Source organism: Electrophorus electricus, chromosome 10 (assembly GCF_041902795.1).
Source record: "Electrophorus electricus isolate QZ-2024a chromosome 10, ASM4190279v1, whole genome shotgun sequence".
Lineage (NCBI taxonomy): Eukaryota > Metazoa > Chordata > Actinopteri > Gymnotiformes > Gymnotidae > Electrophorus > Electrophorus electricus.
The window spans coordinates 25,556,220-25,573,276 of record NC_137506.1 but is presented as its reverse complement, the minus strand read 5'-3'; the positions used below and the strand labels follow the sequence as shown (position 1 = coordinate 25,573,276).

Here is a 17,057-nt window from a genome sequence, read left to right as displayed (position 1 = left end):
TATTAATGTGTGTATGTATGTATGTGTGTGTGTGTGTGTATATATATGTATTATTGTGTGTATGTATGTATGTGTGTGTGTGTGTATATATATGTATTAATGTGTGTATGTATGTATGTGTGTGTGTGTATATATATGTATTAATGTGTGTATGTATGTATGTGTGTGTGTGTGTATATATATGTATTAATGTGTGTATGTATGTATGTGTGTGTGTGTGTGTATATATATGTATTATTGTGTGTATGTATGTATGTGTGTGTGTGTGTATATATATGTATTAATGTGTGTATGTATGTATGTGTGTGTGTGTATATATATGTATTAATGTGTGTATGTATGTATGTGTGTGTGTATATATATGTATTAATGTGTGTATGTATGTATGTGTGTGTGTGTATATATATGTATTTGTGTGTATGTATGTATGTGTGTGTGTGTATATATATGTATTAATGTGTGTATGTATGTATGTGTGTGTGTATATATATATGTATTAATGTGTGTATGTATGTATGTGTGTGTGTATATATATGTATTAATGTGTGTATGTATGTATGTGTGTGTGTATATATATGTATTAATGTGTGTATGTATGTATGTGTGTGTGTGTATATATATGTATTAATGTGTGTATGTATGTATGTGTGTGTGTATATATATGTATTAATGTGTGTATGTATGTATGTGTGTGTGTGTATATATATGTATTAATGTGTGTATGTATGTATGTGTGTGTGTATATATATGTATTAATGTGTGTATGTATGTATGTGTGTGTGTGTATATATATGTATTAATGTGTGTATGTATGTATGTGTGTGTGTATATATATGTATTAATGTGTGTATGTATGTATGTGTGTGTGTGTATATATATGTATTAATGTGTGTATGTATGTGTGTGTGTGTATATATATGAATGTGTGTATGTATGTATGTGTGTGTGTATATATATGTATGTATGTATTAATGTGTGTATGTATGTATGTGTGTGTGTATATATATGTATGTGTGTGTGTATGTATCTATGTGTGTGTGTGTATATATATGTATTAATGTGTGTATGTATGTATGTGTGTGTGTGTATATATATGTATTAATGTGTGTATGTATGTGTGTGTGTGTGTGTGTATATATATATGTATTAATGTGTGTATGTATGTATGTGTGTGTGTGTATATATATGTATTAATGTGTGTATGTATGTATGTGTGTGTGTGTGTATGTATGTATGTGTGTGTGTGTATATATGTATTAATGTGTGTATGTATGTATGTGTGTCTGTGTATATATGTATTAATGTGTGTATGTATGTATGTGTGTGTGTGTGTGTGTATATATATGTATTAATGTGTGTATGTATGTATGTGTGTGTGTGTATATATATGTATTAATGTGTGTATGTATGTGTGTGTGTGTGTGTATGTATGTATGTGTGTGTGTGTATATATATGTATTAATGTGTGTATGTATGTATGTGTGTGTATATATGTATTAATGTGTGTATGTATGTGTGTGTGTATATATGTATTAATGTGTGTATGTATGTATGTGTGTGTATATATGTATTAATGTGTGTATGTATGTATGTGTGTGTGTATATATATGTATTAATGTATGTATGTATGTGTGTGTGTATATATATGTATTAATGTGTGTATGTATGTATGTGTGTCTGTATATATATGTATTAATGTGTGTATGTATGTATGTGTGTGTATATATATGTATTAATGTGTGTATGTATGTGTGTGTGTGTGTGTATATATATATGTATTAATGTGTGTATGTATGTATGTGTGTGTGTGTATATATATGTATTAATGTGTGTATGTATGTATGTGTGTGTGTGTGTATGTATGTATGTGTGTGTGTGTATATATGTATTAATGTGTGTATGTATGTATGTGTGTCTGTGTATATATGTATTAATGTGTGTATGTATGTATGTGTGTGTGTGTGTGTATATATATGTATTAATGTGTGTATGTATGTATGTGTGTGTGTGTATATATATGTATTAATGTGTGTATGTATGTGTGTGTGTGTGTGTATGTATGTATGTGTGTGTGTGTATATATATGTATTAATGTGTGTATGTATGTATGTGTGTGTATATATGTATTAATGTGTGTATGTATGTGTGTGTGTATATATGTATTAATGTGTGTATGTATGTATGTGTGTGTATATATGTATTAATGTGTGTATGTATGTATGTGTGTGTGTGTATATATATGTATTAATGTGTGTATGTATGTATGTGTGTGTGTATATATATGTATTAATGTATGTATGTATGTGTGTGTGTATATATATGTATTAATGTGTGTATGTATGTATGTGTGTCTGTATATATATGTATTAATGTGTGTATGTATGTATGTGTGTGTATATATATGTATTAATGTATGTATGTATGTGTGTCTGTATATATATGTATTAATGTGTGTATGTATGTGTGTCTGTATATATATGTATTAATGTGTGTATGTATGTATGTGTGTGTATATATATGTATTAATGTGTGTATGTATGTGTGTGTGTGTATATATATATGTATTAATGTGTGTATGTGTGTGTGTGTATATATATATGTATTAATGTGTGTATGTATGTGTGTGTGTGTATATATATGTATTAATGTGTGTATGTATGTATGTGTGTGTGTGTATATATATGTATTAATGTGTGTATGTATGTATGTGTGTGTGTGTATATATATGTATTAATGTGTGTATGTATGTATGTGTGTGTGTGTGTATATATATGTATTAATGTGTGTATGTATGTATGTGTGTGTGTATATATATGTATTAATGTGTGTATGTATGTATGTATGTGTGTGTGTGTGTATATATATGTATTAATGTGTGTATGTATGTGTGTGTGTGTATATATATGTATTAATGTGTGTATGTATGTGTGTGTGTGTGTATATATGTATTAATGTGTGTATGTATGTATGTGTGTGTGTATATATGTATTAATGTGTGTATGTATGTGTGTGTGTATATATGTATTAATGTGTGTATGTATGTGTGTGTGTATATATGTATTAATGTGTGTATGTATGTGTGTGTGTATATATATATATATATATATATGTATTAATGTGTGTATGTATGTATGTGTGTGTGTGTATATATATGTATTAATGTATGTATGTATGTATGTGTGTGTGTGTATATATATGTATTAATGTATGTATGTATGTATGTGTGTGTGTGTATATATATATGTATTAATGTGTGTGTGTGTATGTATGTGTGTGTGTATATATATGTATTAATGTGTGTATGTATGTGTGTGTGTGTGTATATATATGTATTAATGTGTGTATGTATGTATGTGTGTGTGTATGTATGTATTAATGTGTGTATGTATGTATGTGTGTGTGTATGTATGTATTAATGTGTGTATGTATGTATGTGTGTGTGTGTATGTATGTATGTATGTATGTATGTATGTGTGTATATGTATCTGTGTGTATGTATATATATATATATATATGTGTGTGTGTGTGTGTGTGTGTGTGTGTGTGTGTGTGTATATATGTATATGTATGTGTATATTTGTGTTTGGTTTGTCCTTGTGTTCACTGATTACACCCAGCTCCAGATCTGCAATTTACTCAACCAAGCTTTTGCATGATAATTTATTAAAATCAAATGAGTTCTCTAGTAGATTCTTGTGTGTTGTAGTAGAGTTCCCAGGTTCTCCTAAGATTTCATAATGGAGGCTAGGTTGGTAGTATATAGAATCAATAGCTTGCCAGCAGTCAATCAAGTTTTGTAATGTAAGATTCAGAGAAATTTTAGGTTCCAAGGTTACATAGCTAGGGACAGTTGTTTTGACCTTCATTGTTATACCTTGTAAATAAGCAATTACACCATGTAATCTCTCAAATAGTTTTAAAATGTTCTTTTTGTAAACATTTGATTGATGCCACAATGAAGTCAGTAGCTTTTTGTCTCAACTGGTCACCGTTTTGTTTGTTTGTTTTTTTGTTAGTCTAGTAGTGCCCAGTGCACCCCAGTAGGTGCCGGAGTTCAGCAATTTCCCTGCTAAAACAGTCTGGATTCAACTTTTCAGTGAATTACCATGCTTAGTAAGTGTTTTAGAGCAGGGCAGTGGTCCTATGACCGGAATTGGACACCCCTGGTTTAGGGCTTGAATGTGCCTGATTTGCAGCATCTTCTAGAAACGTTCTGGGGATCCTGCGAACATTTTTGTTTTTTCCCTTTACTGGCTTGCATGACTACATGAAGGGCGTAGTAATGGACAACAAGTAAAATGAGGTGTATTTGATTAAGGGGAAAAAAAAAAAAAAAGTGCCAAGCATGGGATTCCCAGGACTGGTACTGGGAATGATTGTTGTTAAATGATAATAATTTTTGAGCAGAATGTGCTTTAAAGAATATAGCAGACTTTATATTAAAACCAAGCCCATGTTTTGAGTACACAGTGTATTTGTTAATAACTTTAAATGAAAGAAGAAGACTTAAAATCTGCTGGCATGTTAGGTATACTGTTGGTTAAGGAATGTTGATTGGGGTCATCCTCAAGAACAACAGAAAAGGCTGCATGTGACAGCACATTTAAAAAGGAATAATTAATTATTACTTTACTATTCAAAAAGTATGTCTTGTCTTATTGCTTCCAGGAGTTTTTTTTTTAGAAGCTCACATGTTCAAACTTTCAAATGTTCCAAACCAGTATTCCAGGTGGAGTGGCTGATAGTGTTGTTGTGTGTGTGTGTGTGTGTGTGTGTGTATATAATTGTAAGTTTCTTTAGGGTCTTCATAAGTGCTATATAAATCTCATGTATTATTGTTGTTGTTGTTGTTGTTGTTGTTGTTAGCACTAAAATCCACTTGAAAACAATGCAGTTGAAGGACGATTTGAGGTGCAGAGGGACAATGAGTGAGAGAAGACCAGTGTGATTAATATCTGCACAGAAAATTTTTATTGTAACACAGAATACACACTGGTTTTTGTTTGGTTTTTTTTTTGTTTGTTTGTTTTTTGTGATGTTTATTCTGTTCCTGAAGAATAGAACAATTTTAACCTAGCTTTGTCATACTTGATATTCAAGTCAGCAGGTCCTAAAACTTGTATTTAAAATATGCTTACCCTAATTATAGTGCTTGGTCCATTTTATCAGTACTTTAGTGCTTAAGTTCATATAGTGCAGAGCAGTTAGTACCATAAAAAGCAGTGGTTTTCAAGCCTTTGTTTTCTAGCTATAGGCTATATTAAAAATACAAGATTTACATGAAAGAATATACATCACAGTGAATAAATAAGTGAATGAAATGTAATAATTTTGTAATTTGTTTCCTATTGTTGTTAATCAGGAGGCTTTTAAGACAGGTCAGAAATCTTAGCTGCCTAGCAGAGCCTGGCTGTCTTGTGAAGGCAATGCTGAACCTTCGTAATGGAAAACTGGACACTCTGCTTCATCAGCATGTTCCTACATGGTTGACTCAAGTTCAGTATGTTTGTTTATTAGCGTATTATCAGGCTGATTTGTGAATGACTCCCCTACTCTTAGGAGAGAATTTTGCAAAATGACATGTTCCTAGTTCAATAACAAGGTGTTTTTTTTAACTAGATAGCTTTACACAGTGAATAGATTCACTTTTCCATGAGTTCAGGAGCTTATTCATCACTTTTCATTATATTTTGTCTTCTGTCCCAGGACTTAGACCACTACGCTTATAAAGCAGTGTCATTCACAGTTTATATCGAGTCTTCCTAAGTCCTGTGTTATCAGGCCAGTTCTTACTCCATGTACTCCAATTATCTGAGAGCTCTATAAAGGAATGTGTCAGGCAATGGGCAGGGCTATTCTTGCCTCCTGTTCTGAAGCATGCTCCTTTGTAAGACTCCAGATTTGGGCAGTGACCTCACCATGATTCCCCTGGGCTGACCATAAAGTCCATGGCTCAATGAAATGGCTTCATGCAAATGAGAGTGCTCCAAATCTTTGGGGTAAATCGCAACATCACAACCAGGTCATCAGATGTTCTTGAGAACTTTTATCTGCTAGACATGCCTGAGTTGGCTTTTACTAGAGTGCACATTTAAACCATTTTGTTATTATTAAAAATTTGTACTATTTTCATTAATTTCTGAGGTCATAGTGACAGTGTTGTCTTGAATAGAGTTGGTGGCGGTGTGTCAAGCTGTACACAGGCAAAAGACAAGCGCAGACAGCTGTTTCTGTAAATTCATTCCTGTCAAAGGACTAAAGAGCTACTCTCACCCACCCTGACGTATTACCTCTCTCTAAGGTTGTCTTCCTAAACATAGTATTTAACTGAATTCCCTGAAGTGATATGTCCTAATATACTAATGTCCTAAATGGAAAGACATTGGGTATTTGGTATAGCTTGTATTCTTGCATTAGTTACCAAAAAGCATAATTCTGTGTTCTTTATGCCATAATATTTGTGCCATCAACTAATTGTACTTTCTTCAACAAGGAGTATTACAGCTGAATGAACAAGCGATCAACAAAGTTGCACAAAGATAGGTTGAAATACACAGCTGCTGATGTCTTCCTTGAATAATTATATAAATATTTGGAGTACCAATTAAACAGAAAATGCTCCCAGACAATTCTCAGTGAAATTGCTGTAATATGAGAACATTCTAATATTTAAGCAGTATTTAATTTTCATACATGTATATGTATTTTCATACACATACACAGTTTGATTCTCCACAAGAGCAGGGGAATATGACGATGTGTTTCTCTTCTAGGTTCAAGTAGCCAGTTATCTGTGATCTTTAAATATAGTCTATAAAAATAAACATAAAATGTTTAAAGGGTTTAAAAAAAATAAATCTCTAATTGTGCAGATTTTAAAAAAATATATAAATGAAAAATGTAAATTGTTTTTTTCCTTTTACTTTGTGTTACATATAACCATTGGATTGCTTAAACATTTACCTGAATTTTCCTCCCTGACCCCTCTAAGTAGCTTTAGTAGACTAAAATTCTGACAGTTAATTAGTCCAGAGCTTATTTATGCATATTCTATTTCTTTGTTTATTTAGCACAGTAAGTAAGTAAATCCAGTAGGATGTGCCTCTTAAAAACCTATTAGGGCTCATCATGCTAAATTGCTGCTTCAGGTGCTTTTTTTCCCTATTACTCTAGGATATCACATGTACCTATCTTGCATATATTCTGTACATTTCAATATATGATTTTTTTCTACAAATTTAAATAGTGAAAAATAGTGTATGGCTTTAATATAAAGCCATGTTTCATAAAATGCTGTCTCTGAAAAATAAAAAAAACCTAAATTTCTATCTGTGCGAGTGTGCACGTACGTGTGTGTTCGGTCTAATGAATATATTTTATTAATTTGTCTTTCTTCATGAAATTTATCACAAACATAAATTGAAAGACTGATAATCTGATTACAGTATAAAGAGACAAATATCACACAGCTATTCTGGGGAAGAGGAGAAAAGGATTTTGCTTTCACTCTTTTAATGACCAGTGCCTGCAATGAACCATAGGGACCGTGCACATGTTGTAGCCTTGCAATGTTTGCCTGGAAGTGCAAAATACATCTCTATCTCAGACAACAATCAGTGCGATAAACAAGAAGTACTAGAGTTTGTTAGTTAACAAAAGAGCAGTCAACATCAGTGCAAAAAAAGAATACCCTACATTAAGTACTTATAATGTACATTATAATGAAGCCTAGCCATAAGTGTAGTTGTAATATGGTGAATCCAGTCTGAAATCTGTCAATCTGCTTCCCCTCCTTAAATCTTTTACACATTCACTGTGTAATTTCCTGTGCTGGCCAGTTTGATACTAGAAATTTAAGCAACCTATGCTTAAACTATTTCACAATTTACTCAAATCAATATCTCTTTCCCTGTTGAGTCGGAGACATTTACATCCATATGGCCTCACAAGCAAAAGTCACAAGTGTGCATGTTTTTATATATATATGTATGTATGTATGTGTATATATATATATATATATATATATATATATATATATAAATAAATATAAATGGCGATGTGAAGAATTGGAAACAGTGTAGCATTATGACAACAGGCTTTTGCATCTCTCTGGTGGCTACATGAGGTATGTCTCCCAAGTTTATCTGCTAGACTTGGTTGCCATCAGCACACAGAAGCCATATTTTCAGAAGGGAAATTGTAGAGTGGTTGTCTCTAAATAGCCCTGCCTCACACCCACTAGCCTTTAAGAGGGTTCGAGTTGCACAGCTGCTCTCTCTCAATAGTGTTGAGCTCTGTGGGAGGGCTATAGTCCTCTGGGTCACAGCCAACCCTCTCTGCCATGTGTCGCTTACCCTTTAAGAACTTACGGAAACATAAAAGTTAGGAACTACTGAGCTCTGCCTATTCATTTTACAGAGTGGTAATACAATACCATAAAATGATGCACTACTCAAAGTCCCTAAAACACAATAAAAAAAAAAAGACAGGTATAAAGAAATCTTAAAATATGTAGCCAATCGCAAAGCCAGTTCATTTTTTTCCCTTCTTTTTATTTTACCTTTATTTTACACTTGGGCTTGACTTCATGTCTCTACACTTCAGCTTTTTTGGGTTTTTTTTGTTTCTTTTCTCACAGGCTTTCTTTTTTTTTGGCTAATGTGAATTATATGTAAAGATGCTCAGTTCTTTGTAAATACTTTGCATTCTTTCATATTACGTTCTGTTAAGTGTTTTGTTTCTGCTGGACATCAAGATACAGTTAATTGAGTTTCAGTGGACATTACAGTTATGAAAGCCTGAAGGAACTGATGGAATTTTATAACAAGATTTGTATTTTAGCAGCTTGGGGAAAATGATGAGGACCATGGTTGTTCAGTTAACACTTTCTGTTGCATGTATTCATATCCTCTATTTTTGTCTTGCAGGCTCGAATAGCATTCCTCCAAGGCGAGAGAAAGGGTCAAGAAAATTTAAAGAACGACCTGGTTAGAAGAATAAAAATGTTAGAATATGCATTAAAGCAAGAAAGGTCTGTGATTTTATTATTTTATAATTCTGTCAAGTGTTATACTTTTGTGTTTTCATTTCTAAATATCATCTGTATCTGTATTATCTACTTTTTTAGTAAAAAAAAAAACAAAAAACATTTTTAGCAATATAAAATATTCGAATAATAATTATGGAAACTAAATTGCATTTTTTACATTTCAGAGCAAAGTACCATAAATTAAAATATGGCACAGAACTAAATCAAGGTGAAGTTAAAATGCCCAGCTTTGAATCAGGTTTGTGCATTCATGACACACACAAGCCATTTAAGAAAATTATGCCTGATATGATATGAGCTATAATGATGATCATCTTCGTTCCAGAAGATACCAAAGACACAGACTTGCCTGCTGTACAGAACAGTCAGTTAACCTGGAAACAAGGCAGACAACTACTTAGACAGTAAGTTCTCTCCTACCATTCTTGCTGAGTGGTGTAATTGGTGTGCACATTTTGCAGTTTCAGAATAGTTACATTTAGTAAACTAACAGCCAGTTAGAGCAGGTCTGTGATAGGCTGGTTACATTAAACACAATAATGAGCACTGTAAAGACTACCCTTTAACCCCTGAATATCTGCTTTTTGCTACAAAATACAGGTTAAGGTAAGTAGAAGAACCATTTAAAATTGATGTTCTTTACACTAGAATGAAGCTACTGAAAAGAGTCCTAGGCACAGTACATTTGACTGGCACACTTTAATAATTTATCTCTTAACATTTATGTATTTGTCAGATATCTTCAGGAAGTAGGTTACACGGATACGATATTGGACGTGCGGTCACAGAGGGTGCGGTCCTTACTGGGGCTGTCTGGCTCAGAGCAGAATGGTTCAGTGGAAACCAAGAACCTGGATCAGATCCTCAACGGAGGAGAATCTCCAGCCAAGAGGAAGGGACAAGATCTGAAAAGGTGCAAAAAGCAACAATGAGCAATTCACACACATTTGGCTTGTTATTACAAATAACAGCATACATGTTTTGGGTTTGCTTTGGTTTTGTTTGTGTGTGTTTTTAAACTTTTTGTTTGACTTATAGGAATCCAGGAGATGTTCTGGAGACATTTAATTTCTTAGAAAATGCTGATGACAGTGATGAAGAGGAGGATGAGGAAGGCGACATAACGGAAGACGTCTCAAATAGGACTAATAAGCAAAGAATGAAGAAACATAAAATTAAGGTAAGAGAAGTGAGGAAATGTCTTGAATAACTGATTATTCTATATGAGCAAGATGTTTGGATATGATGGTGATGTGCAGTACACAACTGATCTAGTCAGCTCGGTACAAAAATATGAAGACATTTCTGGGGGGGGTTTGTTTGTTTGTTTGGGGGTTTTTTGAGTGTTTTTTTTTTTTTAAATTATTATTATCAGATATTCTATATTGCCTCAACAGTATAATCATGTAAATATACTTTTTCCCATAGCTATTTACAGCCAGTAATTAGGGAAAAATGGAAATTAAGAAGTAATTGTTAATACTAGGTAATTCATAAAATGCACCTTTGATATGCTGTTTCAACATTGATTTTTAACTGGCTGTAATTCCTACACGAGCTTCTGAGCTGTGTAAGATTTTCACAGAGATTTAAAACCAGCAACAGCTAAATTCAGTAGAAGTGGGTTTGCCCATACCATTTGCCTATATCTAAATAATAAGACTCAATAGTCTTGATATTACTAAAAGTATGCCAGTAAAATTGTCTGTCATTGTTATAACCTGGTCCCATCAGGTGGGAAATGAGGGATTGGCATCAGACCTTCCAGATGACCCAGACACGGAAGAAGCATTAAAGGAGTTTGATTTCCTGGTGAACGCGGAGGACGGTGAGGGTGCTGGCGAGGCTCGGAGCTCAGGAGATGGCACGGAGTGGGGTGAGTGCACCAGACCCCTGCGTCTCCATTCTCAGCCTTGAGCCTTGTGCTGTTCTCACATGAATCCAGCAGGTGAATCCTGCTGGATAGCTGCATCTGTTGCTGACTACACGTTCTACAGCATACCCGTGCTTTGCTTGCCCCAAGTCACCACCGCTGCACAGACTTTCCCTCCATTGCCTCCACTATTTGACTTATTTTGAAGACTAGGGAAGGCCTAACCTGTTTACCAGAGCTGCTCTTCCTGACATGTGGCACCATGCTCATTAATCTTTTCTCTCCTGTGCTTAGCCGAACCACTGCCATTTACGTCCGGTGGGGGCAAGTCTTTTATCATGGGCTCGGATGATGTGCTGGAAAGTGTGTTGGGCTTGGGGGACCTTGCTGACCTGACTGTGTCCAATGATGAGGCTGACTACAGCTATGATGTAAGTGGCCTAGCATGGCCCGCCCCCATGACGCCTTTTGAAATTATGTGGGCACAGCGGCTCTTCACGCAGGGCCCTCTGCTACGTTTAGTTCAGAGAAAGTCTCTTCATGAGTATAAAAAGTTCAGTATTGATTGTGTGGCTTTCTCCTCCTGCCAAGTTGATGTCATTGCTCAAATTCTGGTTCACTTTACCAGCTAATTATCTAGTGTAGCAGAGAAGTGAAAGTATAAAACCATACAGAGCGGGTCTGGAACTGAATATAATTACTCCACTTTGTATATCTTACACAACCAGCTCTAGAAAAAAAGTCTCCTTTGGGGTTTAGAGCAGTCCAAATAAGCAGTATAGCTACTGAAATGCTTTAGCCATGGATATTTCTTATCTTTCCTATTGGGCAACAAAAATGACTAACAATAGCAGCAATAAAAAAAGAGTTTCTATTATTTGTGTGTGTGTGTGTGTGTGTGTGTGTGTGTGTGTCTTCTGAGGGTGATGCTACTCCAGTGTACCGGGGATATAGAGCCACTTGAGCTGTCTTTTTCCAGGTTTCATTTTGTAGTTGTTTGAATGTACCCCTCTTTCTGTGCCTGTCTATTTTTAGCTTCAGGCCAATAAAGATGTGTTCAGGAAGACATGGAATCCAAAGTACACATTACGCAGCCACTTTGATGGAGTGCGTGCCTTGGCCTTCCATCCTGTAGAACCAGTGCTGGTCACTGTCTCAGAGGACCATACTCTGAAGCTGTGGAACCTCCAGAAGACAGTTCCTGCCAAAAAGCAAGTGGTCTCATTAGATTAAAAAGATTCAAAAGAGTAGACTGGAGTGGATGTTGATGATTAAATGTGCATGATTCCTATGAATTCATGGACAGTTGTAGATTTCAGACATTTGTCCCTGATTAACTGATAGAAGTAAATATTATTTTTTCCCCTGTTTTCTTTGTAGAAGTGCCTCTTTTGATGTGGAGCCCATATACACATTCAGAGGGCACACGTAAGTGGTTTATTGGTTTGGGGGCAAAAAAAGCATTATGCAAAAATTGGGTGATATGTTGGGTGATATGTGCCTCTCTTTCATGACTTTCCACAGTGGACCTGTGCTCTCATTGGCTGTAACTGCAAGTGGAGAGCAGTGTTTTAGTGGTGGCATTGACTCAACAATACAGTGGTGGAATATCCCTGGCTCTAATGTAGACCCATATGACACATATGGTGAGGACCACTCGCCTCACTTGCCTCATTACATTATATTCACTCTGAGACTCGCCTCACTTGCCTCATTATATTTAAGATGTCTTAAACAGCGTGCTTGTGGTTCCTATGTTAATGCTGGTCAGTCACAGTATGCTTCTGTATGCAAGCAACAGCATAGGTATAGTGCCATGTCACAGTGGTAGGTTTTGGTTATTGAAAATGGCTCCAGTCATTGTTCCTCAGCTGCTTTTCTGATATTGATCATATTTTGCTCAGATCCCAGTGTTTTGGCTGGCTCATTTCTTGGGCACACTGATGCGGTTTGGGGGCTAGCCTATAGCGGAATCAAAAACCGCTTGTTGTCCTGTTCTGCTGATGGAACCATCAAGTTGTGGAACCCAAAGGAGAAGTCACCTTGCCTTTGCACATTTAATGCGGAGAGAGGTGAGCGTGCGCGTGTGTCCGTGCGTGTGTGTTTAGAATTTTTTTAATGAAAACAAAATCCATCAGCAATGAAAGGATATTGTAAGTGTATAATTTTCTAGGCTGGTATCATTAAAAGTATCTGACCACTCCAAATAAGCTGGAGGCCTTCTTTGTGCTTTCCTGTCTTGCAGAGCATGGCATTCCCACCTCTGTAGATTTTAACGGTTGCGATCCAGCCTACATGGTGGCCTCCTACAACACTGGCAATACCGTCATCTATGACCTGGAAACCTCTCAGTCTGTTGTGGAGTTATCAGCACAGAGGGAGAACAGTAAGTCCACCTTTCCCATCCTCAAAATGTTTTTGGCCATGTAGTTAGGACTGAAATGATTCCTCCATGAAGCCTAGCCAGAGTCTCTACAGTTCATACCATCATGCCTGGGACAAGAGAGGTTCACACAGCAGGTCCTGCATGACTCAAGAGGCCATGCAGTTATGCCTCTTCTTTATTATGTAAGGTTAGCTGGCAGAGTAGCAAGTCCACTAACTATGTGAGCATTGAATTGTACCGGTTTCTCGTCATGTTTATTGGCATTTTTGGATCTGTGCAGTAGGCATAGTAAATTGATTGGCTTATGTTACATTACATACAATTATATTTTGAATTAATGAATGAACAAATATACTGGGGAATCAGCTTTTTGTACTACTGTTTTCAAAAATTCTTTCTTTTTTCATAAAAATGTTGAGGCCCACTGAGTGCACTGTAAAGGTTAGGGAAAGGTTTTTACCTGGTTTATATGTTTCATGTGTGTAAACCAAACTATTCTGTTTGCCATTCATATCAACACTCACTTAGCATAGCTACACCAACTTAATCTAAATATTTTTAAAGAAACTGTTCACAATCAGTTGCTCTGTATATTTTTTAAAAACGTGAAAAATAAAAAGGTCACATGAAAAAATATCATGGGAATTTTTTTTTTTTTTGTATATTCGTTTTTGCATTTAAGAATTATTTTTATTTAAAACCCACAAGGTAATATGGCACTTAAATGTATTAAATTAAGTTTTGACAGCTACTGTATGCAGTTTAAGCAATAAAAATGTTGATTTTTAAAAAATACATACCAATTATTCATTTTAAGAGACCTGTCTTATGTTCTCTTTTGTAAATTTACTATTGTTACTGATCTATTTTGTATATTTACTATTGCCCAAAGCAAAAGTATTTCTTATCTGATTAATCGATAAGTGATAGTATTTCTTATCTGATTAATCGATAAGTGATAGAATACTCTATAAACTATTGCTGCAGCCCTATATTGATTTTAAAATGGCCCCAGTACTCCAGTTTGCTGAGTCATGTTACTTTTGGGGGGGGGGGGGGGGCGTCGGGGGGGGGTTGGCAGATTATTATGGTTTTAAAAAACAATCAGCAATCCATACCAGAGGGTTGCTGTTGTAAGTGGTGCTAAAGAAGCTAGATACTCTGATTTCTTACAGCTCTTCCTGCTGGGAATCATATTAATAAAGTAGTGAGTCACCCAACATTGCCAATCACAATCACAGCTCATGAAGATAGACACATTAAATTCTTCGACAATACATCAGGTAGGTCCAGCCTAAGCCTTTTTCTAGTTTGAATCTTCTGTCATTGTTAAAGATGTGCAAGTCGAATTGTCTGTCATGTTGTTTTGGATTGACTACCCTGATATGAATGTGTACATTGTACAGTTTTGATTAGAATATATATATATATATATATATATATATATATATATAAAAGAGAAATCTGCTGTTTTCATTATTTTTGTTGTCTATGACAAAAAGAAGCATTTCTGACTTTTGTGAGCTGGCTTTTCTTGTGTGATGTAGGTAAAGTTATCCATGCGATGGTGGCTCACTTAGATGCTGTCACCAGTCTGGCAGTGGATCCTAACGGCATTTACCTGATGTCAGGAAGTAAGTGCTGCTAAAGTCTTATACACGTTTAACAGTAGCTCAGTTCACATAAGTACAAACTATAAGCTCTTTCTAGATGTAAGGCAAAATGTTCTTGCCTAGTGGAAGACAGTGTATTTGAGTGAGACCTCTAGAAACAGTGAGAGGCATTTATTCTTATGACCGTTTTGCACAGGTCATGACTGCTCCATTCGGCTTTGGAACCTGGACAGCAAAACTTGTGTACAGGAAGTTACTGCTCACCGGAAGAAGTCAGATGAGTCCATATATGATGTTGCCTTCCACCCGTCTAAGGCATTTATAGGGAGCGCTGGGGCCGATGCCCTGGCTAAAGTGTTTGTATAGACTGTCCCTTCCCCTTCGCCAGAGCCTGAGTGAACTCACCCTCCCGATCAGACATCAAGACAAAGATCTGACTGCTTCACCTTCTGTAATGAGTAGGATTTTTCGATGCTACACTGAAATAAACTCTGTCAGCATCCTTGCCATCCAGGGCACACGTATCAATCCTAGGTGCCCAGCAAAGGACTGTTGGTGGTTTAGCGTGGCCTGGGTAGAGAGTACAGTTAGTTTTAAACTTTTTTTCCTCCAAACCTCAAAATAGAAAAGAAAAACAATTATCGTACTTTACTGTAAGCCAGAGCTGGCGTTATCCCAGAGTTTTTCTTCTTTTGATTGGGTTTGAAAGAAGCTCACAATGTGTACTTTAAGGATGTTTCAGTGACCATGGAGTGCTTGTTTGTTAGTAGATCATCAATGACTACAGCGTGGTCACACTGCACCAGACGAACTAGCCCGTCCTGCCACACTAAGCCATAAACTGATTCCTGCTCTCATAAATCACCCTCCTCTCATTAATGTAGCGTTAAAAACTGTTCAATCAGTCATATTCATACCACAGCATTAGCTTAATGATTTTTGTGTAAAAAAAGTATAGTTTTTATAATCCTTTTTATATAAATAAAGACTGTCGTAGCAGAGCTGAAGACATTTTTAAATTTAAGGGGGGTGGGGGGGTGCATCTCTACCTACTCTGTCCTTTTCTGAGTGGTCCTACATCACTGGAGGCCCTTAATGAGTCCTGCCCTTACGAAAGCTACTGTCTGATGTCGCTGTAACCTTGATTTATCAGATGGAAAGAGTAAATGATAGAAGCACAGTACATTTCACCATGAGAGCTCTTTAGGTATCAAAAATTCAGCATCCTATCACTATGTGATGGTTTTGTACATCTTACTGTAACTGAGTTATTTATCACAGGTTAGGCAACTGAATGCTATTGGCTTATTTATTTGACTGTTTTGGGGTAGTATTAGCTTCTTTTTATAAAGTATGTGTAGCCCAAGGACAATTGTAAAATTGGGCTCATGAAGAACATGCAAGTAATTAAAAAAATTGTTTTTGCTCTTCAGATGGAGTCCAATCTGAGGTTGAAAATAACGTTTACTTTTACCTTAAGATTTTGCAAAATTATGCTTTCAAGCATGGGGAGATTTTTTTGTTTGTTTGTTTCAATTTTGCTTTTCCCTTTATGGCATTTTTATAAGTTAATAAGTTTGTAAGTTAAGGGATCTGGATAGCTTCCATTTGGTAAATCACTATTTGAAGTTGTTATTCTGTCCCTACATTTTATCCTGTAAAACCATTTTATTTCAAACCTACAATTTATGATGTAACTAGACATTCTTTGTGTAATGCATGATTAATACAATAAAGTATTTTTTCTAGTCTTCCCAAGAAAAAAGAAAAAAGTTCTGATCAGTTTTGATGCGTTTTGTAACATTTTTGATTTACAGACTATGGATTAGCAAATTTTAAAGATTGTACCACATAGCAAAATACAACTGTTGAAAAGTAATGTATATAAAATGTCTATAATAAATATTAAATGGTGTACCTGTATATGCAATCTGGCCCATGTCTTGCTAATTTATGACCTGTGTATTTAGTGGTTAGTTATCACCAACCAGCCATAACAATAAAATCAGTTTGACAATGTGGAATTTGCTAGCACCAACTTGATAATTCTTCATTCCCAATGCAGAGAGACGGCTGATTTAATTGGACTGTACTGAAAGCCAAATCAAATTACATTAATACAGCAAACCAACATTC

At 35.3% G+C, this 17,057-nt stretch overlaps 1 protein-coding gene across 3 annotated transcripts in view; it reads left to right on the top strand.

Moving 5' to 3' along the window:
* strn3 (striatin, calmodulin binding protein 3) overlaps nt 1-16,851 on the top strand; it is a 23,190-nt gene extending 6,339 nt beyond the window's left edge. The window contains exons 2-16 of one of the 3 annotated variants that reach the window (XM_027000344.3): nt 8,928-9,031; nt 9,214-9,287; nt 9,378-9,453; nt 9,786-9,962; nt 10,088-10,229; nt 10,784-10,925; nt 11,217-11,353; nt 11,958-12,133; nt 12,303-12,350; nt 12,447-12,568; nt 12,827-12,994; nt 13,168-13,308; nt 14,484-14,591; nt 14,856-14,942; nt 15,118-16,851. In XM_027000344.3, the coding sequence (XP_026856145.1) occupies nt 8,928-9,031; nt 9,214-9,287; nt 9,378-9,453; nt 9,786-9,962; nt 10,088-10,229; nt 10,784-10,925; nt 11,217-11,353; nt 11,958-12,133; nt 12,303-12,350; nt 12,447-12,568; nt 12,827-12,994; nt 13,168-13,308; nt 14,484-14,591; nt 14,856-14,942; nt 15,118-15,287 (1,872 nt within the window). In that variant the 3' untranslated portion in view covers nt 15,288-16,851. Of the gene's footprint in view, nt 1-8,927; nt 9,032-9,213; nt 9,288-9,374; nt 9,454-9,785; nt 9,963-10,087; nt 10,230-10,783; nt 10,926-11,216; nt 11,354-11,957; nt 12,134-12,302; nt 12,351-12,446; nt 12,569-12,826; nt 12,995-13,167; nt 13,309-14,483; nt 14,592-14,855; nt 14,943-15,117 lie in introns of all 3 variants that reach the window. The other 2 variants (XM_027000343.3, XM_081722318.1) reach the window with 2 other exon arrangements.
* Nucleotides 16,852-17,057: the final 206 nt, after the last annotated feature.